Source organism: Corvus kubaryi, unplaced genomic scaffold (genome assembly GCF_017639235.1).
Source record: "Corvus kubaryi isolate FWS band 111438036 unplaced genomic scaffold, C.kubaryi_AGA036_p1.0 37308, whole genome shotgun sequence".
Classification (NCBI taxonomy): domain Eukaryota; kingdom Metazoa; phylum Chordata; class Aves; order Passeriformes; family Corvidae; genus Corvus; species Corvus kubaryi.
The window spans coordinates 14476210-14499628 of NW_024581096.1; the positions used below are offsets into that span (position 1 = coordinate 14476210).

The 23419-nt window shown below is 47.0% G+C and overlaps 1 protein-coding gene across 1 annotated transcript; it reads left to right on the forward strand.

The window, feature by feature from the left end:
• The first annotated feature begins 543 nt into the window (after positions 1 to 543).
• LOC121664931 (valosin containing protein) lies at positions 544 to 23273 on the forward strand. The gene is made up of 17 exons (XM_042028654.1): positions 544 to 698; positions 5552 to 5663; positions 6046 to 6218; positions 8014 to 8156; positions 11350 to 11480; positions 13158 to 13289; positions 13705 to 13807; positions 15529 to 15662; positions 15916 to 16051; positions 17079 to 17191; positions 17808 to 17972; positions 18081 to 18203; positions 19270 to 19482; positions 20629 to 20937; positions 21795 to 21950; positions 22277 to 22431; positions 22827 to 23273. The coding sequence occupies exons 1-17, from the start codon at positions 682 to 684 to the stop codon at positions 22930 to 22932; spliced, it is 2421 nt and encodes an 806-aa protein (XP_041884588.1). The 5' UTR covers positions 544 to 681; the 3' UTR covers positions 22933 to 23273.
• The last annotated feature ends 146 nt before the right edge of the window (positions 23274 to 23419 follow it).

A 23419-nucleotide genomic window follows, 5' to 3' on the forward strand; every position in this document is an offset into this window, starting at 1 on the left:
AGCTGTGGCTGCCCCATCCCTGGGAGTGTTGGAAGCCAGGCTGGAGGGGGCCTTGAGCAGCCCGGTGCGGCGGGAGGAGTCCGTGCAGGGGCAGGGGTGGGGCCGGGTGCTCTGTGAGGTGCCCCCGCCCCGGCCATTCCATCACCACGAGCAGGGGCCCGCCTGGCCTGAGTGGCGGGAACCGCCGCGCCTGCGCGCCCCGCCCCGTCTGATTGGCCCTGCCCCCGGGCGCTGCCCAATCAGCGGCGGCTGTGGGGGCGGGACTTCCTGTCCGCATGGTCCCGTCGGTGGCTCTTCGCCATTGGCCGAGGCGGAGCTGTCGCTCGGCGGGAGAGCCGCGTTGCGATTGGCTGCGGGGAGGGGCGCTTGGCTGGTGGCGATTGGCCAGAGCACACCCAGGGGCGGGGCTCAGGCTGAGCCTCCCGTCTTTTTATTTCGCCGCCACCCATTGGCCGAGGCGGCCGCCGGGCGGAATTTCTGATTGGCCGGCGCACGCTGTTGCTAGGCAGGCGAGGCGGCGTGGGCGGGGCTCTGCTCGCCGATGAGTCGGCGCTGAGGCTCAGCCAGCGCGGACGCCCCGAGCCCTCCGGACCGCCGCCCGCGACCCCCGCGACCCTCCGGACCCCCCGCCCGCCCCGAGGAGCCGCCGTCCGCCGCCCCTCGCCCCCTCCCCGCAGCGCCATGGCCTCGGGATCCGAGTAAGTGCGGGCCCCGCCGCCTCCCCGCGGCCTAGGCCCCGCCGCGGCCTGGGCCCGGTCCGGCCCGCCCGCCTCACCCGGGGTGGCCCGCGGGCCGCAGGCGGGCGAAGGAGGCGCCGGGACGGGGATGAGCCGCTTCCCGCCTGAGGCCCCGCCACGGCCGGGCCTCGCCGGGAAGTGTCGAGTCATGGCGGGGGGGTGAGGCCGGGCCGGGCCTCCCGCCGTGCCAGCGCCGGGCCTAGGGCCGCCCGCCCGCCTGGTCCTGAACTGCGGAGGGCTTTGTTTTCTAGACTCGTCCCGGGTTCCTCCTGCTGCGGCGGTCCTCGGGCCGGGGCTGGCGAGTGACTTGGCGCTAGCCGAGGCAGACATGTTGTGCCGGGTATGGCCGAGGCGATCGGCGGTGTTTCCGTCTCGGGTGTCTTGCCTCACTCTTCTTGCCTGTACTCAGTTACAGGCTGAGGATCATCTTCCGTGCTCCTCAGAAATGAGTAACAGTGTCTGCACGCAGCCCACGTGCGTTTTGAGCGGAGCAAAATAGAATCCAAATATAAATGTTCCCAATCCAAGAATACTCGAAGTGACTTTTTGACCTCGCTAGAGGCACTTTTGGTCCCTTTGGTGCCTTTTGATGTTATTTGAGTATGTTTTCCTCTTCTTTTGCGACTCGTGGAATCTAAACCTGCTTGTCCCAGCCGGGTCAGTTCCAGGGAGATGTGCCAGAAATTCCGTGTCTACAGTGGAGGTGACATTCCCAGACCCCAGTTGTGCAGCTGCGCGAGTTAACAGTGTTTTTAAAAAGGGATTTCTACTTTAGCAAAGTTCTTCTCACCCACATAGGAAACAGCAAAAGTTAGTTTGCAGCTGGAACACGGTTACTTTTTAGATGCCATTTTTTGTCACAGCTGCTGGCAGCCATCTTGCTGAACCGAGCCTCAGCATGGCAAGAAACATTCCAAAAGCTAAGGGAGTGTGGTTTCTGAAGGGATTCCTGTTTTCCCCTCCCAGCCTGTCTGAAACAGTGTTGAAAACTTGGCTTCTCCACAATGGGTCTAAACTCGCCCGTATAGTTGTCCTGTTTCAGTAAGTGGCTGCAGTCACCACATACCTCAGACACTTCACTTGGGGATAAAAACGTTTTATGATTTTTTTTTCTTTCTTTAATACCTACCTGGTAAAAGCAGTCCAGTCTGTACGTTCGGATTGGTAAGAAATTGCTCATGGGTTTTATCTGGGAAGTGATTTCACAAGGGTGGTGGTAAAAAAGCCACGCCAGTGTGCAGAAGACATGGCTGATTTCACTTTCGTTACTGCAGCGGAATAATTCTGGGAAGTGATTTTTTGTTTATTTTTTGCACAGACTTGAAGGAACAGCTTGTTTCCTTTCTTTAAGTGGAGCTTTGGAGTATGCTTGTCATTTTCAGAAGGATCATTAGTTGGTAATTACTTTCTGCTCTGGCTGTTCATACCCTCCCCTGTGATGCCTCTGGCCATTATCACTTGCTGAACAAGGGGAGCTCTGACACAGAGAGGAACCACAGAGTGGTGTAATTAAGTCCATGAAGCTGTGTCAGGGGAGGTTTAGGTTGAATATCAGGAAAAAATTCTGAAGGTGGTCAGTCACCAAAACAGGCTCCCCAGGGAAGTGGTCACATCACCAAGCCTGACAGTTCAGGAAGCATTGGGACAATGGTCTCAGACACAGGGTGTGATTCTTGGGGCTGCCTTATGCCAGGCCAGGAGCTGGACTTGATAATCCTGATGGGTCCTTTCTAGCTCAGGATATTCTGTGATTCTAAAAGTTGTAGAAAGTCCCCTCGTTCTCCCATGTGTGAAATGGAGCTGTTGAACTGCTTTAATGAGAGAGAAAAGGAGGCTGAGGGAACCTGTTATGGTTGGCCTTCAGGGCTAGTACATATTTGCTTCAGTTTTATAGATGTCTTGCACTTTATATGCTGGCTTGGCCATTTGCTGTACTGGTGATTGGTGTCCTCACTTCTGGCTTCTGTCTAGGGGCAGCTTAACGCAGACCTTGAATTTTCTTTTAATTCTGAAACAGCTCTAAACCTACATTTTGTGTTCAGTTTGTCTCTTTGTTAAGTCAGGGAAAGAAAGGGGTGAGAGGGAAGGTATGTGAGGGAGCTGACAAAAGGAGTGGGTCAGGGAGGTGATTTGGAGGGTTTACACTTTGGTCTCTGACCTGAAGCTCATTGAGGAGCTTTAAAATTACCTGGGTTAGCTTTCTGTCCCTGTCCTTTCCTGAAGTTTCCCAGCAGGGGTAGGAAAGTTGGCAGGACAGAGTCCCAACCCATGCCTTAGGCTTTCCTCTTTGGTATTTTCTGTTTGTGCTCTCCTTCCCACAGATGTTGGGGTTTGTCTGAGCAGGGTTGAGGTGCACAGATCTCTTCTGCCCTGTTATTTCAGCTGCAGTGCAAGGAGCCCCTGGAGAGATGCAATGAGGGCAAATGATGATGGTAACAATATCATAAATTGCTGCTGAAAGATGGGTAGTGCTTGTCTGTTCAAAGCCTTACCCTTGCCTGCAGGAGGAGTAACATCATTTCCGTGAATAGCTGACATGGAATTTTGTAGCACCTTTGTTTTTTCCTCTGCAGAACTGTCAGGTCAGAGCACTGAAGCTGACCCTGCACGTTTAGCTCCCTGGATGCTCTTTCTTGGAGACTTTTATTCCATTTTTAATGCCTCTAAGCTTTTTGATCCTTCTAAGTGTATCTGGTATTGATCCAGCCTTCAGTTCTTAGGGAACTGTAGGTTCAGTTCTTCCATACTAAAACTTTTTTCTCTTATTTCAGCAGAACCAAGTGGATTCTTGCTGTGTTCTTCAGCACTGCTGTATGTCAGGAGTTATCTGAACTTTCTCTCCAGTTTTTTACAGCTTTTGCGTTGTAGGCAGTGTTGATTGAAAAGCTTCCACTTGTTACCCAGTTCCTTTATCATTTATTTTTCATTTTGTGTCCCAAGCTGGTTTTCAGGCTGGATAGCAGTCCTTGCATCCCAAGGGACAAACACTTATCACGTAGCCAAAGTCTGGCAGGGGTTTCTTATCAAAAGGCCTTGGGATGTGCAGAGGGATGAGTTAGAGTCACACTCTGAATAACCCAAATACGAGTGTTGTGTCTCCCTGGTGTTTCTTAGCTGAAATCTTGAAATCTACTTGCTGGATTAGTTTCCAGTGGGAGGAGGCAAAGTCCTTACAAGTAGGTTATTGGTTTTATGTACTGTTTACCTGTAATCTGCCCTGATAATGTATGTTCAGTTTTCTTATTGCTCTCTCAGTTTTTGTGGAAATCAGAGACGTTTTAGGATTTGCAACAAGACCATATTTTTAGATTGAATACGGCATTTATAAGCCCTTTCCAGGATGTATGCATTAGCCTTTATTGTGTCTTTTTTGCTCAGAGAATAGGTCTGCAGTGTCTTACCTCTTGCACTCTAATAAAGAGAGGAAAAAAGGTAAGTTTCATAGTGCTGGCGTTCCAGGAAAGAACATGTTTTACAACTTGTTTTGTTCACTTAAAATAATGTTGCCTGTCTTCGCAACATGTTTTCTGTGCTACCACCGTTTAAGGGAAGCTTGAGAAACTTTTGGAAGCGAGCTGGCTGCCCTCACAGGCTTGTTTGGTATTGTTTCCCCTTTTACGTGTCAGAGAAAGGCGCCAACACTACATAGCCTGACTTGGAAAAGCCTCTGTCTTGAGGGGGGGAGGGACCTGGGTAACATCACACCATATGTATGTCACCACTCTCTGATGGACTCTTAAAAATGCAGTGAACACGCCAAGTGCTGCCATTTCCACTCAAGTTTTGGTTTCTTCTGGTCATTCTGTCTCTAAAAGGGTGAGATGGAGCCAAAGTTATGACTGCCAGCATTGTCCACAAAGCTCCCTACTCTTTGCCAATGCTTGCTTAGGACAAAGGAAGACTTTATTTTTCTTTATTTTCTTTCAGAATCAAGTCAGACTGTGCAAAGTTTTCTTTTCTTACCTTGGAAGCTGGCACAGCCACATACTTGGAGAAAGTAGTCAGGTGCCCAGTGGGGGAAGCTACAGTACTCCACCCCTGTTGTGTGTGGCTAATGTACAGCTTCCAAGAGCTCCTCAAGAATAAGTTGGTTCAAATTCCTTTTATAACATAGAGTGAATTATTTGCTGTATTAGATTTTGAAGGAGAACAGTTGATCTGCCCTTCTTCCATTGCCCTGACGTTTTTCTTGCTCCATTTTGTCAAGGCAAATGAATGATTTCTTGTATTTCTCGTGGTTTTGTTGGCCAGAGCTGCTGTGACTCCTGTGAAGGTATTATGGAATAGTGCTAAAAAAATCCCATCACAAAATCATTTTCTGTGACCACTTGAATATTTCTATGGTTTGCTTGGTTTAACAAACAGGCCTCGACAGGCTAAACTCTTACAACTCTTCCTGTCAGGGTTACTGCAGCATTGTCCTTTAATTCCCCTATTTATCTGGGATTTGACACCAAATAGACTTGAACTTCTGTTATGTTGGCAGCAGTTACATGTGATTTCAGATGAGTCTGACTAATTCATTGAGGCAAAACATCTTACAGTCAGCAACATCTCACTGACCACTTTTTTTCATAGATAGTTTCATAGCTGTATTCAGTGGAAGCTCATAGGTTTTTTTTCTGACAGAAAACGTCATCCCTTGAACTCCTGCTACTGGTCTCTGGGAAGTAATGTTCTCCTTTGTTCTACAAACAAGTATAGTTTATGAAAGACAAGACAACAAAGAGATTTGTAGGAAGTGGAGATGAAACGGGGGGTGGCTGGACAGGGCCAGTATCACTCAGACTCATAAGCTGTGTTTTCTCTCCCAGCTCTAAAGCTGATGACTTGTCGACTGCTATTCTGAAGCAGAAGAACAGGCCCAATCGGTTAATTGTTGATGAAGCCATCAATGAAGACAACAGTGTTGTGTCACTGTCCCAGGTGTGTCATCTGTAGAGGCAAAGCATTTAATCTGGTAATTTGCGAGCTGTTGCTGTCTGTTAACTTGAAATGTAACTTTGCAACATGAGTACAAGTGTTTGCGTCAGAAGCTACAGCTGTTACCACGGAGGGAGGGTTGTCTTGTTTTCTGACACTCCTCCTTGATATAATGTTTTTTTGAGTCTCAGTTTGTAGGATTCAGTTGAGCTTGTGCCCTTCCTCTAGTTTCAGGATTAGCTGTATACCACTGTAGTGAGAGTCTCTGTCCTCTGGATTTAATATATCGCTTCCAAGGTGTAATTTCCAAAGTCAAATAACTCTTCTTCAAGTGCTCGAATTCCTATTTTTTCAAAAGCTTGTTCTAACATTTTGCTGTTTGCAGGCAAAGATGGATGAACTGCAGCTGTTCAGAGGAGACACTGTCCTGCTCAAAGGAAAGAAGAGGAGAGAAGCAGTCTGCATTGTTCTGTCAGATGATACCTGCTCAGATGAGAAGATTCGCATGAATAGGGTTGTTCGCAACAACCTGAGAGTGCGCCTGGGTGATGTGATCAGGTGAGGACACAGTGTTACCAGTGGAAGACAGTAGCAACATCACACATTATCTCATAGTATCTGAGCTGCCCTATTGCAAAAACAAGTTAAAACCTGTTAGAAATGAGTGCCAGAAAAAAATGGAACAGCCAAATAGCAAGATTAAAAATCCCTCAAGGATGTTTATATTCCAATTTTTGTTGTAAAAATAATTTTAAATTTAGGAATGCTGAAAAAATGTTGCAGAAATTTTGTTGTGCAGCACTTGCAGGAAATAGAATCATAGAATTGTTTGGGTTGGAAGGGACCTTAAAAGCAGTAGGAAAACTTTGAAGTATGGATCTCTGCTTAGAGGAGACAAGTCCTATTCTGTGATGGGAGTGGGTAGAAGGGTAGCACGTGAGCATTTCCTGAACATAAAAATGGTAGTTTACAGGTTTAAATATGACAGGGCTATCAGCTCCTCCTCCTGAGCATTGTCCTGATATGGAATATCCCACACGTTCTGAGAAAATAAGAGCTTGGGTTCTGACACCAGACTTTCTGAAGTGGTATCTGTAATAATTTTTAAATGCAAAATGTGTTTCATACAAACTTAGTAGATGAGAAGAAAAGAGGCTGTTCCACCCATCCCTCTACCACTAAAAAGGCAAGTTTTAAACACCACTGTAGTTGGTTCAGAATGGTGCTTTGTGTCTTTGGATTTAAAATAGAGGTGAATTCTTACTTTAACTAAATGTGAGATTCCTGTTGGAGTCTCTTCTAGCATGACAGCCCATGCTCTCCTCTTTGTTAGCACTATGTCTGTAGTGGTTCTCAGCCTCCCAAATGTGTTACCAGTTGTCTTGACTCACTGTGAGGTCAGGGAATTTTCACACCACTTGCCCTCAAGGTTTTTCTTGCCAATCTTTAAGAGCTTATAGGTTACTGTGTCCTGGTTTCTGCCGAAGTCCAGATTCATGTGCTAATCATTTGCTGATTGTGGTCTGTCAAATGTTTTCCTTCTGGGACAGTGTGTCTTTACCCTTTTGCTATGTCCTCTCTGTAAAGCACGTGGTAAAATAATCTGTTAGGAGTCTCTAACAAAAGTCACATACGAAAAGCTGCCTGCTCAGCTGCACTTCCATGCAGGCTTTTCTTAGCTGGCGAAGCCAGTTTCTGCCACGGCTGGATACTTTGAGCTATCGCTACTATAGGCTGTTGTGCTACACTGCAAAATAATAACTGTAGCATATATTTAAAAAGGGGGAAGGGACCCTCAGCCTTTAACCTAATTATCAGCCCCTACAAAGTGGGACTGACAGACACGTGGCTGCCGAGCTGTTTACCCCTGGTTCGTACTGCGAGAGCCTTTGCTTGGAATCAGGTTTGTCAGCAGTAGGGACTCTGGGGACTGTGGTGAGAGAGAGGAAGGAACGAAGAGTTTTCCCCAGCTCACTTTTCCTTGCAGCTGGTTCTGCAGTAGCTTGTTGAAATAAAAGCTACCTCATGACTCTCACTGCATTAGAGGTGTGTGAATGTGGTGAGGGGGTCTGCAGAAGAGCAGAAGGGTAGGAGGAAACTATGAAACTCTCCAGTGGTCTTGGACAGGGCTGAAAGGAGTGAAGGCAGGTGTGTGTTGTGAAGACCAGCTCTGGGTATGATTTTTGCCTTGTCAGCATTGAAATATTCTTGTGTCAGTAGGAAGTCTTGCTAGGGCTTTTGATAGTCTTTGGATGTTCTTTTGTGGGAAGGGGCATATCTTTTCTTTTCCAGGTGTAACACTGAGGTGCAAGTCCAGCATGATGTGGCTAACTGGGGTTTTCTTATGTTGCAGCATCCAGCCTTGCCCAGATGTGAAATATGGCAAACGTATCCACGTGCTGCCAATTGATGACACGGTAGAAGGGATCACGGGGAATCTGTTTGAGGTCTATCTCAAGCCCTACTTCCTGGAAGCTTACAGACCTATCAGGAAAGGTAATAATGCCTGTCATTGAAGTCCTCATGGCAGCAAGTGTGAGCTAGTCCTGAGACTGAATACAGAGAATTTCTAGAAGCTTGCACAGATCTCTGTAAAGCATTAGACCAGCATTTAGACACCAGTAGGGAGAGATTTTGCTAGCGTTCATGTGCTAATCATTTGCTGATTGTGGTCTGTCAAATGTTTTCCTTCTGGGACAGTGTGTCTTTACCCTTTTGCTATGTCCTCTCTGTAAAGCACGTGGTAAAATAATCTGATTTAAATTTTCCCTAATCTTCTGAAGGAGCGATTGCTGCTGCTGGCTGGCAGAGCAATTTGGTAGTTCTGCATTTTTTAGCTACATGAGATGGGAGAGCATCAAAAAGGCTTAGGTGGAACTTTGGAGAAAATCTCATTAAACTAAGTTGCTAGCACGTGATGTAATTGGTGAGTTGCCTGCGTATTAATCAATTGGTTGGGTGTACGTTGTGCTTATCCAGTCTCATCAGAGTCCATCCTTCATTAATGTGGTAATTGAAGGGGAGTCAGGTTCAGATCCCCACATCTGGAGTGGTAGAGTTGGGTGCTATGTGGTGCTGAATGTGGTGACGTGCATATACCTGCCATAGAAGTGATCATATGCAGCATTATATAACAATTAACATCATACGATTTAATTAACTTCTTACTCTCACCTAAAATCCAGTCACCTTGAGCCATACACTGGCCTTCTCCATCCTCCCACATCACCCATGAAGTGCACCCAGGTCCTTGAGGAAAAGCAGAACCATGGGTGGGCTTGCCTTTGCCTGAGGCAGCAGTGACCCAGACTGTTTATCCCAGCATATTACGTGCATTACAGAAACTTTGTCTACTTCTACAGTATGTAAAATGTTGGCTGGGGAGGGGCAGTCACCAGGTGGCTTTTGCTAAATGTGTGTCCCAAAGTTTGCTGTTCCCACCGCACTTTGCTCTCAGTGTAGTCATGAACAGTCCATTGCATCATTTGGTTTTCCAGAGGCTGATGTGCGATAGGAATGCAATACACCATCTCAGTGCCGTGCTTTGCCTCTCCCTGGCATTGGAGTAGCCTCAGCGTCTGATGTTTTGTCATCAGATCCAAAGACTGTTTCTTCCTCTTAGGTTACGGAATAACGTGGAACAGACTTCCGGTGTGCTGGGCCAGGTCCCGGCACACTGCAGTGATTTGTGTCTCTGGATCTGCCAGCATGACCTTTTTCCACATATTTACTAGTTTTTCAGGATTCTACATTTGTTCAGGAGTGAAACTCCAAGATGTTGTAGGTCCACTGGACAGCCTGGACACTTTCCCATACTATTCCACACACTTTGCCACTTATAACTGTTGGTCCTCTAGACATATCCCATCACATAACCTTAAACAAGACCTGAACCACATTCAGCAACATGCTGTTTCACAGCACCAAGCTTGCCAGAATTCCAGAAGTATTTGGACGACACCCTCAGGCATGTGGTGGGATCCTTGTGGCTGTCGTGTGCAGGACCAGGAGTTGGACTCAGTGATCCCCTTGGTTCTCTTTCAACTCATATATTCTGTGATAAGAACCAGGCTGGCTTCAGGTGTACTGAAAGGGTATTAAAAATCTTTAAAATGCTCAAATGCTACTGTAACCAGCTTGGTGAAGGAAGACCTCAGGAGGGAGATGTAGGAAAGGTGCAGTTACCAGTAGTTCCTGGTGGGTGGCTCCCAAAGTACAGAGTGGATGGCAGTGCTCAGTTCACTCATCAGATTCGTCTCAGGACCAGTGATTCCGTCGCATCCATAAGCCCCTGCTGCAAGGAGCAACACAAAGATAACCTTAGCCCAGGCACCAAGACAATAAACCTCACCACAGGGGACACCTACACCGAGTGAGGTGTTAAAAAACGTGCCCTGAGAACAAGCAGGACTAAACATAGTCACCAGCTACTGTTATATACTGGATGCTTGTAACAAAATCGGTTTAACATGCTCTGCTCAGATCTGTTATTATGCCAACCCTTCGTCCCCATGCTGGGTGCCAGAAAGGACTGTTGTCCTTTGACCCCAGCATGTGACTAAATATCACACAGCCACTCATTCCCCACCCAGCCGTGGGATGGGGAGCAGATCAGGAAAAACTCAACTTACTGAGTTAAGAACATTTTAGAAATTGAAACAAATTAAAATATAATAGTAGCAGTAATGGAAAAGAGGGCGGATGCAACCCAAAGAGACACCTGGGACAGTTGCTCACCACCTGCTGACAAATGCCCAGCCTGTCCCTCATCAGTGTGTGATGTCTCACAGTGAAATCCCCCCATTTTATACACTGGACATGGTGTTCTATGGCATGGATAATCCTTCGGCCAGTTTGGGTCAGCTCTCCTGGCCATGCTCCCTCCTGGCTTCTCGTGCACCTGCTCACGGGCAGACCATGGGAAACCAAACAGTCCTTGAGTAAGGGTAAGCACTGCTGAGCAACAACTGAAACATCAGCGTGTTATCAACATGATTCTCATCCTGAATCCAAATCACAGCACTGAAACAGCTACTAGGGAGAAAATTAACTATCCCAGATGAAACCAATACAAGTATATCAGCTGGCACCCTGACTAAATTCACTTCGTTAGAGTAATTTAAGGAATAACTGGGAGACTGAGTAGAAAACCAAATGCACTTTTGGGATTGTGTTCATAGCACTTCTGCTGTAACGTAGATGAAAGTACGCTATATAGACACAAGTTGAAGTTATCCAGGTCTGTAGCCCAGCGCAGCCAGGAGTTGTAGTGCAGTTTTATATATTATTCTGCTTCTGGAGACGAACAGTTACAATTAGTAACAACTAGTTATAATGAATTCAAAATGAATTTTTATTATGTTAAGGCTTTTTGCCTGTTCTAGAAATGTTAAATTGAAACTGAATGGGAAAAAAATGTGATTTCTTGCCTTTGTGTTTTGTATTTGGGCAGGGTGTTCTTTTCTATTTGCTGTTTTTTACTGGATGAAATTGGAGAACTGAAACAGTGCTCAGGCTGTCTCAGTGGATGCAGATCCTGAGTTTAACATGCAAAGCAGTGTTATAAATGCCACGGTGTCTGCTGGCGTGACCCGCTTCCTTGAACTCTGGGGCTGCTGGTTGTACAGGGGTTGACATTTTGCAGGTGTGGGTTGCAACAGGCCCCTGACTGATATGTGGGGTTTTACAGGTGACATATTCTTGGTGCGTGGAGGGATGCGTGCAGTGGAGTTCAAAGTGGTGGAGACGGATCCAAGCCCGTACTGCATAGTGGCTCCGGACACAGTGATCCATTGTGAGGGAGAGCCCATCAAACGAGAGGTGAGTAGAACCCTGCCATGTGGTTCTCCTCTGTCCAGAGTCTGTTTCTGGGACAGGGCTGGAGTGCAGCAGTGTTTGCAGTTCCTGTTTTGACATTTTGTCTACTGACTGTAATGGTTAGAAACGCCGGTTTCAGGGGATGAGCTTCTGCTGGAGGTAATAAGAGAAAGGTACTTCCAGTGTCTTCCTCATATGCTGAAAGCAGCAGGGGGTAGATTTGCTGATGAGATGCCATGCTTTGGCAGCAGCTGCTTTGCATCTGCCTGCAGATATCTCACACTGTGCTTGGACGCATCTTCTAATTCCAGTGTTCCCTTGATTCGTAGCAGAGAGAGCTTACAATGCTGCTAAATTTCATGCTGTGTAAAAAGAAAGTAACAGGCACTTTTTCTGAGAGAAATTTGAAATCCCCAAATGGTTGACATTAAAAAAATAAGAATTCCCCAGTCCATTAAGGTGTCTAGCCCTGAGTGTTGCAACCTTGTGGCTGCCTGCAGGGCTTGTCTGACCGGTCTTGGCCACCTGACTGTTACAGAGTAGGAAATCTCAGGGAAATGAGCTAAGGTGGGTGCATACTTCATAGAATAAGTACCTTTTTCTCCCTGCAAATAGAGTGAGTGCTGGTTTGTTGTTAGCTGCCTTCTGAAGAACTCACCTCTGTGACCCTTGTGAGACTGCACCTGGGCACTCCATGAATCCAATTTGGCCTCTTCAGGCCACAGCAGAGATAGATATGAGTAAGTTCAGCCAAGGCCACGAAAGTTATGAGGAGCTGGAGGTCAGGAATGAATGAGGAGGGACTGGGATCAGGGGATGATGCAGCCTGGAGAAGGGAAGGCAAAGGGACAGACCTGATGGGAAGGGGTAGATGACCAGAGTCTTCTGAGAGCTGTGCCCAAGGACAGGACTGGAGGCACTGGCATGAGCTGGATCAAGGGAAGTTACCAGTAGATACTAGGAAAAATGTTTCTCCCGATCCTGAAAGCAGAGACCAGAGAGGGCAGAAGTCTCCAAGCTTGAGATCTTCAGTGCTTGTTAGGTCCAGCCCCTGAGTGACCTGATTGAGGTAGGTGAGGCTTAAACTGAGCGCCTCTGAGATTCCAGGCTGTGTTATTATTTTAGTGTGGCCTAAATAACTGAGGCCAGTAGAGGTTTGGACAGCTGAATGAATGGATGCTGTGAAGGAAGAGTTGGTTACAACTAATCTTATCTATTTGTCTGGACCTTAACATTCTGTGCTAATTGTAGTCAGTGTCAAAAGGTAACACTGCACCTGAGTAACTGGCAGATAGAGTGTGCCAGATAGTTAAACATAGCATTTACTCTAAGAAGTAGGTATATTTTATACTGACATTGTCTCTTGTTACTTCCATTAGCCCCACCAAAGAGTCACAGAGCTTGTTTTGTGCTAGAGTCTGTAGGGAGCCTGGCAGCAGAGGCTGTCATTCCAGAGGGTGGGCTTCAGTGAAGTCTGAGTACGTGCAGGCAGTTCTCTTTTTATGTCTGGGAAGACAAAGCTAAGAAACAATTATAGAAGACATCAGGAAGACTTGAAAGGGAGAATCTCAAGACAGGCAAGAAATGTCTAAAAAGCCATATTCCTGGCTTCTGTAGACTGGGAGGGGTTGTTAAAGTATTGTTTTCATTCAAATGTTTGATGTATTTCCTCCTGGGTAGGATGAAGAGGAGTCGCTGAATGAAGTGGGCTATGATGACATTGGTGGCTGCCGGAAGCAGCTGGCTCAAATCAAAGAGATGGTGGAGCTTCCCCTCCGACACCCCGCTCTCTTCAAGGCCATAGGGGTGAAGGTATGTCCCCGTGTGCAGGTGGATAAGTGGCCTTACCCTGGGAAGTGTTTCTCCATGACAGAGGTTTAGGAGATATTGGAGAGGGGAATAAATAATTTGTGGTGTGGGGTTTTGGTTTTTTTTTTTAATGCTAGTGTTTGGAAAGCATTTGCTTATGTGTTCTGGACACAGACTGAAGCACTGGCAGCTTGTAAAGCAGAGTGATGCTTTGAATCAGTGCCGCCAGTTACTGGCAAGGTTTTTGTTGTGTGTTGTGTGAAGTAGTAAGGGTGTTGATAGCAATGCTGGGATGGCAGCTGTTGCATGAATTTGCATCACAGTTTCAGAATAGCATTATCAAATGCTTGCAAATTCAGTGTGAAGCTGCTTAAGCAGTCAGATACTCACCACCTAAGTCCCTTGCTTTTGTCCTCAGCCTCCACGTGGGATCCTGCTGTATGGTCCTCCTGGCACTGGTAAAACACTGATTGCCCGAGCGGTGGCCAACGAAACGGGAGCTTTCTTCTTCCTGATCAACGGTAAGTTTTGTGTCTGCTTTGGCCCCAGATCTGCTGTGTGCTCATTCGTCCACCTTATGGTAAGGAATGGTGTTATTAAGGCTTGTAGAGCCCCATTGTCTTCCTGACATCCTTCCTTACTTATTTCAAGCATGCCTCTGGGGATACTTGGAAGCCCTTTGTGTGAAAGTATCCGTTGTGGCACTTCCCTGAAGCTTGATTTCGTTGTAGCAGAGTGCTTGGAAGATTGTGGTGGGACATGGGAATTTGGAGTCTGTCTGTCCACTTATGTTGGTGAGGGCAGAGCTGGCAGGCTGGCTTTGGTCCCACCCTGCTCCATTCAGAAAAGAAGCTGCTACGGATTCCTCTTTCCCCTAAGTAAAGCACAAAGACCTCTTTTGTTTCACAGTACATTATTTGGAAGGAACTTCGCTGAAAACTATAATGAGATCCTTTAGACTTAGCTACAAGTGACAGAACTCCTATTGATAACTCTCACCTGTAGCAGTTGAGGTGGCTACTGGTTGATATCTAGTAAGGGCCAGATTCTGAATTTTCCACACGGTTTTTCTGTCCCATTTTAATCAGTGCTGGAATAACAGAACATTTTTACTGAAGGAAAATGCAGCTTTTCTTCTCTGGTTTCAATCATGTGACAGTGACAGCAAACAACAGTATAACGCAGCACAGCAGTGACCAGCAGTAGGGTTGGTGACTTGCTTTTATCTCTAGATAGTGGATGTAAATGGGCTGGTTTTATCCATATGTCACCACTGTCATATACTTCCTCAAGTGTGTGGAAGCTGTCACTGAATGCTAATGCACCAGCCGTTTCTTTATATGGTTGTACATCTACTGCATAATAAAAATAACACTGTCAGAGTTAGCGATGCATTCGCTGCCTGCTGGCCCCACTCCTGAGCTGTAGGCAGGGCTGATATGAACTGGTGAGTTACCTGTAATGAAATACTTGGAGCACCTGGCCACACCTGTGCCTTTGCACCTGGCAGCTTTGTGTGCCTGAGGGTCAGGTTTATTTTTCTTGGATCCTTTAGAAGCATATTTTCTCTTCATTACGTCTGCCATCAGCATGATAGCAAAATCTGTAAAAACAGAATAAATCTCTAAACCTGCACCAGTGTTCAGCAGTTGTAGATGTCAGGGGAATGCTGTCCATCCATTTGGGATCAATGTGCTTACACACTTTTATTTTGTATTTAACCTTTGAAAGGAGATGGGGGTTGTGTTTTTGTTTGTTTGTGGTTGTTTGTTTTGATTTTTTAAACTAATTTTTAGGATCATACAGAGGTAAATGTATACCTGTATAATGTAAGCTAGAGATGGCCTCATAGAGGTTTTCCTTCCCTATCCTGGTAATTCATCACCTTATAATTTGATTGCTTCTCTTGCAAGCTAGGACTGGCATTAACTGTGTGTGGTGGCACATTACAGAGAAGCTCACCAAGTGTGAAATAGGGTAAGGAAAGAGGCAGCTAAAGGTAGCTCATTGACTAGTGCTGCATTCTCTTAGAGTAAAGTGGAAACACCAAAATAATGATAGAAAGTAATTCTGCATGCTGGTCTTGCCTTTCAGCTGCAGATTTAGTGAATTTGATGGATAGTATTTGCTTTGGCTTGAAATATAGTTTGTCCCATGTGAACGTTGTACTAAAAAAATTCAGCTGCATGTTTTTGGGACTAGCTGCCTCTCTTCTGAATGCCACAGTACCACTATTTTTTAGGTCCTGAGATCATGAGCAAGCTGGCTGGTGAATCTGAGAGCAACCTGAGGAAAGCCTTTGAAGAAGCAGAGAAGAATGCTCCTGCGATCATCTTCATTGATGAACTGGATGCCATTGCTCCTAAGAGAGAGAAGGTAAAGAGAGCCTGTAGGAGGTAAATTAGTATGTCCTTTTTTGGTAGCAGCTGGCATGAGTCCCTGCATTTGACTACAGGGTAAAGCAGCATTTCCTTAACACCCGAATTGAGTTGGACATGAGATGGGTCAGATACAGTTCACGACATTTGTTACCGTCCTGTGGCTGCTGTATCTGCCAGCTCTGATGCAGTGCTGGCTCCCATGCCCCTTGTAGAGCTGTTGGTCTCAGCGCTGCTTTCTCTCCCCACAGACACACGGGGAGGTGGAACGTCGCATCGTGTCCCAGCTGCTGACCCTCATGGATGGGCTGAAGCAGAGGGCACATGTGATCGTGATGGCAGCCACCAACAGACCCAACAGCATTGACCCAGCGCTCCGGCGATTTGGTAACCACCACTGCCCTCTCTTCCCCGTGTGTCACACACTTTGTGACAGGCCACGCTTCAGGGGCCTCAGATTGAGCAGAAGTTCATGGTGAACATTTTCTGTGTGTTACATAAACTATTGACCTGTCTCCAGCTCCTTGCTAGCAATTAATTTCCAGGTTTGCAGCCTTTGATGTCATTTTCTGTGCCATGTAAGGTGAGAGCATGTAGAAATAGAATAATAGTTTGAAGTGGGAAAAGTGTGCTAGCCTCTATTAGGTGAAGTTGTTTCAGGACACAGTTAAGGAGGAAATGCCTAAGAGGATGTTCGTGCATTAGATTGCAGAAGGCTGTGAGTTACTTGATTTGTCTTTCTTTTATTAATGGCAAGTACAGTAGTTTCTGAGACTCGGGTTTTCAAGACATGGCACTGTGAATGAATGTCTGGTGTATGACCAGTTGGTACAGTTTGTAATAGCAAACCTGTCAAGTGTATGGTGGAAATGACCTCTTAAATGTGTAGTTAGACATTTGAAAGCACAGCTGTGACTGGAGGAAAAATAGAGGTGTGCATATCATAGTGAATATTGCAGTGATACCCTGTTTTCCTCAAGTGTTTCACCACTTGGGTACTGCTCTGAAAATCCTAAAAAATTATATCTCTCAGTATTTCTGGACTCTTGTGGACAAGGACACAAAGGTAGAAATAATCAAAAATGTCTCACGGTATGTTGGTTCAGTGAAGCCTATTTTACCAAAAATGAGGCTCAGAAAAAGTTATTAAATGAGCAGTTTTCTGTGCTGTATCATCCCCAGCTCTTACTGTTAGTCTCACAGTAGTCTCACTTACCCTAAATGCCTATTGCCTTTCCTTCTTCTGTGATCTGTCTCTTCTGTTGTGCTGATAGATGCTGCAGGCAAACCCAAAACTCTGGTATTTTCTGAAATTTTGTGGAAAAAAATTACTTTGTTCAGTCAGTGGAAGGCAGCAGGTGCAGCTCCTCTGGTGTGCAGAATCAACAGCTCAACATGTGTTTGTACTCCCCAGGTCGTTTTGACAGAGAGGTAGATATTGGTATCCCAGATGCCACCGGGCGCCTGGAAATCCTGCAGATCCACACAAAAAATATGAAACTGGCTGATGATGTGGATCTGGAACAGGTGAGTGACATTAGGAAAGCTTGTCTCCTACTCAGTGCTCTGTTCTGTAGTGGAAGAGTTGTTAAGGCTTGATTGTACAAGTGCAGTAGCTCAATTAGGACAGCATGAAACTGCATGAATGTGTGATCTCTGGGGTTCCTTCTGACCAGTTTACCAGTGACCACAAGTCCTCACTCACTAGTTAACAATGGCATAGCTAAGTGAAACAAATACGTGTCATTCCAATCTGGAAGTGCCTTGCCACTGTCCTCCTGCGTTTGTTTGCTGTGGCATTGCCTTTAAAAGTACAGCAGGCCTGAAACAGCTCCCACACACCTGGCTGAACATTGTGGTGTCACTAGACACCACTTGTAAGCTGGATGGTTTCTGTCATCTCTGTCCTGAATGAAGAACTGCAGTCCTCAGGGTTACCTTTCTGCACACCATCTGAATTCCAGATGCAGATTGGATCTGCAGTAGGCAGTAGAAAGCAGAGTGTCTTTGCCTGAGTGGTAGCACTTGTCTTGAATGTGCAGCAAAGCCCTGGTGTTGCTGCCCTCCCTTCCCAATGAGGGACCAGAGCGTGTGTTGCCCTTGCTTGTATCCCTGTGAGTCATGGTCAGTGCTCTGCTTTCAGGTGGCAAACGAGACCCATGGCCATGTTGGTGCTGACTTGGCTGCTCTTTGCTCAGAAGCTGCTCTTCAGGCTATCAGAAAGAAGATGGATCTCATAGACCTGGAAGATGAAACCATCGATGCTGAAGTGATGAACTCTCTGGCTGTGACCATGGATGACTTCAGGGTAATGCAGGAGTGCCTCTCATTTCTTCTGGGTGCAATTAATTGCTTCTCTGAAGCAAGAGAAGGTAACATGCTAGAATTCATATAATACCATTTCTTCTAATAACAGTGGGCTCTAAGCCAGAGCAACCCTTCTGCTCTTCGGGAGACTGTGGTGGAGGTGCCACAAGTTACCTGGGAAGATATTGGTGGCCTAGAAGATGTGAAGAGAGAACTCCAGGAGCTTGTACAGGTAAGGCTTTACAACAGATTTTTTTGCTTACCCAGCTTAAAAAATAATTATAATAATAAAATCCAGAATATCTTCAGTTTCCTGTCTGGGCTGCAAACAGAGTAAATACAGAGGCTTTATGGTATCTACTTGTAATGGACTATAAATACCATGCTGTTCCATCTTAGTGAACTTGGGGAGGAAGGTGCTGGGAAGCAGCATCAGGTCTTCCTGAGCTGAATCTACAGTGACATTTTATGTGGGTGTTGTGCAACGTGCAGAAACAGCCACAGTTCTGCCTCATAAGTGGAGACCAGCAGTGGGACCACTGCTGAGAATCATCTTACACGGTAGCTTTATCTGCCAGGCAGTGGATGAAGATGCTAATACAGAGAGCTTCTGAAGGGTTCCCCATCAGCCTAAGCACAGGGACAGGTGAGAAGTAATTGTGAAGCCCTCTACAAAAGGAAAGATTGGGACAAAATGTTACAAACGGTCTGTGGAAACTCCAGGTGTCTGCACTGGCATGGTTTGGGTTTGATACATTCCTGCTTTAGCTAGCTCTGTAGAAACATCCTGCCTGTGAATAAAAGAATCTAAATTTTCAGTCTAATTTTCTGATGTTAAAATCATCACCTGTCTTGTATCTGACCTCGTTGCTGAGGATAAAGGCTCACATCAGACACCTTGCCTGTCTCTGGAGAGCAGAACAAATGGGTTAGGTAATGAGCTGTTCCCTTTTGCAGGGCAAAAGTGAAGCTGAGGTTAAGTGTGCTGGAAAGTACTGAACTGGTACTTAGTTCCTAGAGGTAAATAGGTTGTTCTAGGCACCATTCCAAACCAGTGTCTACTTAAAAACTGTGGTGGCACCAGGCAGGATCTTTTGTTTAACCCACCAGAAATCTCAGGCAGTGCTTCTCGTTAGAAGCAAGAAGAAGAACTGACTCAGAGAAAGGTGTCCCTTCCCATGGCAGAGGAATTGGATTGTATGATCTTTTGAAGATCCCTTCCTACCCAAACCATTCTGTACTTCCAAGGTAGCCTGTTCTTGCTCATCATGAGAGGTTTTTGTTTTGTTCTCCTTCAGTATCCTGTGGAGCACCCAGACAAGTTCCTCAAATTTGGCATGACCCCATCAAAAGGCGTTCTGTTCTATGGGCCACCTGGTTGTGGTAAGACACTGCTGGCCAAAGCCATTGCCAACGAATGCCAGGCAAACTTCATTTCCATTAAGGGGCCGGAACTGCTCACCATGTGGTTTGGTGAGTCTGAAGCCAACGTGCGTGAGATCTTTGACAAGGTGAGTGTTTCTCCTACTCCCTGTGCTATCTTTGTCTCCACTGCATCTGTCTTACTGGTTCTTGGTTGTGTTTTCCCCACTTGCACTGAGAGCAGGAGCTGCTTTCCTGGGGGAATTAATCCTCTTCAGCAACGTAACTCTTAAAACGGTTTTCTCTGGCTGCAGTTGGCATCCGTTGTTAGAGGGTGATAAATTCCCCAGTGCCTTTGGCAGAGGCTATGGTTAGGATGGCACATGTGTGCTCCACATCCCTGGAAACTTAGATTAACACCTCATTAACTGTCACCATCTACAGATTTTTAGAATCTCATGTGAGGTTTTGTCATGCAATATACACAGTTTAGAAAGGAGCTCACTCCTGCTCAGTTGTCCCATAGTGTCTGCATGGATTATCTTGTGAATCCTTGCCCTTGTGGTCGGGGACGGTGCTATTAGAACAAAGTTGTCAGGAGAGTAGAGAGGAATTTAGGTGGGAGGGAACCTCAGAGACTGTCTAGTTCAGCTGTTTGTGCAGAGCAGGGAGATAACTTTGAAATTTCATCAGCTCAGTGCATTGAGTTCTGGCCATGGGTGAAGGGTGGAGAATCCCTGACCTCTCTGGGCTTGTTTGCTGGTGTTGGAGAGCTCCTATTGTGAACATTTTTTTTTCCTTATTTCTCACTGGGATTTTCTCAGCAGCTGTTTGTGCCTGTGGTCTTTCCTCCTTTCACTGCACACTGTGAAAAAAGATCCAGCTCCCTATAACTATACATTAGGTAGCTGAACGCAACAATTGGATTTCTCCCTTCCACTGGATATATCTCACCTACTTGTGTGCCTGAATGCCCAGCTGACATCCTCAGGTCTTGCAGGGAGAGTTCTAGTCCAGCAAAATGGCTGAATTTTTCACTCTGGACATTGGAGTTGCTACTTTTCTGCCTGGTTCACAATATTCCCACTGTGGGGAAATCCAGTTTGCTCAGGAGAATTTGATGGAGGGGTTGTGTGGCAGGGGATTGTTCTGGAGCAGCTCTTCCAAGCTGTTCTTGTGAAGAGCTTCTGGTACTCCTGAGCTGTGTTAATGGTAAGGAAAGCTTATAATGAAGTCAGTGTGCTCCTTGTTGGGCAGTATTAGAATGGAATAATGGTGCCCACTGCTGTTTGCAGGCTCGCCAAGCAGCCCCATGTGTGCTGTTCTTTGATGAGCTGGACTCCATTGCCAAGGCCCGAGGTGGGAATATCGGCGACGGTGGCGGTGCTGCAGATCGTGTCATCAACCAGATCCTGACTGAGATGGATGGAATGTCCACTAAGAAAAACGTCTTCATCATCGGTGCCACCAACAGGCCGGACATCATTGACCCAGCCATCCTGCGCCCCGGCCGCCTGGATCAGCTCATCTACATCCCCCTGCCTGACGAGAAGTCACGGGTTGCAATCCTTAAGGCCAATCTGAGGAAATCACCAGTTGCCAAGGTAGGATCTGTGCCCTGACCGCTTCTGGCTTGGGTTTGCTGTGTGCTGCTCGTGTTCCTCACAGGCTGTGGACAGCACAGAGGTCTGGAGGCTCATCTGTATAGTCGGGTAGAAGAGGAGGCTGGAGCTCTGAGGTTAGGTGTCAGAAAAGCTGGAAATCGGTCTGCAAGCACAGCAAGACTGTGTCAAAGTGGGGTTCTGCTCACAGTGCAGGGTCAGAAAAGCCTATTTTGGTGAGGTGGAAAAGATTCTTACAGTCTGGGAAAAAAAAAAAGTGTAGAACACACAGATGGGAAATAGGAATTGAAGAGGAATCATTGCAGTGAGTTGTTGCTGAACCCTGTCATAGGCAAGAACTGTGTCCCTTGCCTGGGAAGAGGCAATAATGAAGCTGAGAGTTAGTCAAAGAAAAGCAGACATGAAGTGAGAGCCCAAGCTTGCCTATTTAGGTGCTGCTGAGAAGGAAGGTTTCAAAGGAGGTTGCAGTAACACCCTCTCAATTGAGGGGGAAGAGAGGAGGAGGTCGGCTGTCTTGGTCTGCCTGTGCCCCATCTCTATTCCCAGTGTGATGGTGTTTTGTTTGATTCCTCATGCTGAGACCTGAGCAAGTCATATCCTAAATCTGTAAGTGCAGAGGCATTTACAGCCACTTTTTGGATTCTTGGTGGGTGTGAGGAGCATAGCCTGCTTTCATGTGTGGTTAACTTTTCCTGAAAATGAGAATCTTAACAGCTGATCTTTCCAAAATTGGCCATAGTTAAGGGAGCACCTTGATACCCTGGGATCTGACGACACCTCTCTGTCACTTGAGGATGTGAGGTATAAAGGAAAGGCCTCTCTTCTGTATTTTTCTCTAGGATGTCGACCTGGATTTCCTGGCTAAGATGACCAACGGCTTCTCAGGGGCTGACCTGACAGAAATTTGCCAGCGTGCCTGCAAACTGGCTATTCGCGAATCCATTGAGAGTGAGATCAGGCGAGAGCGTGAGAGGCAGACCAACCCTTCTGCCATGGTGAGTGGGACAATGAGCTCTCCCTACCCACATTTGTGAGGTGTGATGTGTTCCTCTGTCATCCTCGGGGATGAGTGGGCTCTTGTGCAGAGCGGGGAGCTGGAGCACTTTGTTCTCATCTTGTGGGAGGTTGAGGACCCTCCTGGGATGCCTCATGGTCAGCATTGCTCAGGAGGTGCCTGCTGCAGCCCTGACTCATGCACACCTTTCCAGCCCCCACCTTGGAGGGTGTTGGGAGCTTCCAGACCTGGAGGGAAGCTGTGAGCAGCTGTTGGGCCTGTGGAGCTTGGGCACACAGCTCACCTGGTCCCTCTGTCCCGCTGCAGGAGGTGGAGGAGGACGACCCGGTTCCCGAGATCCGCCGGGATCACTTTGAGGAGGCCATGCGCTTTGCTCGCCGCTCTGTCAGCGACAATGACATCAGGAAATATGAGATGTTTGCACAGACCCTACAGCAGAGCCGTGGCTTTGGCAGCTTCAGGTACCTTTGGGGTGTGAGGGGTGGGCAGTGTGGTTCAGCCAGGCCGGAGCACAGCACTGAGGCAGCTTTCTGCTGGGTTCTGGGCAACAAACCTCTTCTCTACTGCACATTCCCATTCAACCCAGCACGTAGAGCACCACTACACAGTGTGGCGGGTGTAGGCTGTGCTGCAGGTCGGTTGTAGCTGCTCTATTAGTGCTCCTGAAGTCCTTTTTTTCCTTTAACTCAAGTGACAGCCAGCAGCCACGAGCCCTTAGACCTTCCCTAATGCTTCATCCCATTCCTCTTTGCCCATCCTAGTTGTCACTGGGGGTTGGCGCAGAGGGAGGGGATGGTGCTGAGCTGCCAGCAGGCTTTTCAACAGCATCTCTTCTGTCCTGCACTGCTGCACGCAGGTTCCCATCAGGCAACCAGGGCGGCGCTGGTCCGAGCCAAGGCACAGGAGGTGGCAGCGGGGGCAACGTGTACAGCGAAGACAATGACGACGATCTCTATGGTTAACTCGCTGTCCTCGGTGGACCAAACTCCACATCAGGCCACGTTGTACAGGGAAAAATCCAGTGTTCAGTGGACTCTTGGCTTCTTCATTCCTCAGTCAGAACAGTGTAGCTGCACGTCAGACTTTGTACAGGGAATGTTTTCTGCAAAGACTGGTGTTCAGTTGGGAGGCAGACAATGAATTAACAAGGAGGGGAACTGACTAATTTCTGAGAAATTTCTGTTCTAGTTTATGTGGCAGAATCAGCAGCTTTAGCAAAGGGTACAACGCTAGCCTGTATTAAAAAAACAAAACCCCATAAAAAAGAATAAAAAAAAATTAATAAAAATCCCACAAAACTCTAGCCAGGCCCCGGCAGTTCCTTTGTGTGGTGATGGCACTGTCTAAACCCGTGTTTCTGGCGTGCTGTCTGAGCACTCCTTGCTCCAGTGGAGCCCATCCGTGTGTGTATTCCCCTGCTGTGGACAGGGCTGCTCTTTATGCTTAACA

What these genes read in the sequence shown, in the direction of transcription:
- LOC121664931 (XM_042028654.1), top strand. An exon ending in GAGAGCCCATCAAACGAGAG is followed by an intron (nt 11,481 to 13,157) that starts GTGAGTAGAACC and finishes CCTCCTGGGTAG; the next exon opens with GATGAAGAGGAGTCGCTGAA. An exon ending in TCAAGGCCATAGGGGTGAAG is followed by an intron (nt 13,290 to 13,704) that starts GTATGTCCCCGT and finishes TTTTGTCCTCAG; the next exon opens with CCTCCACGTGGGATCCTGCT.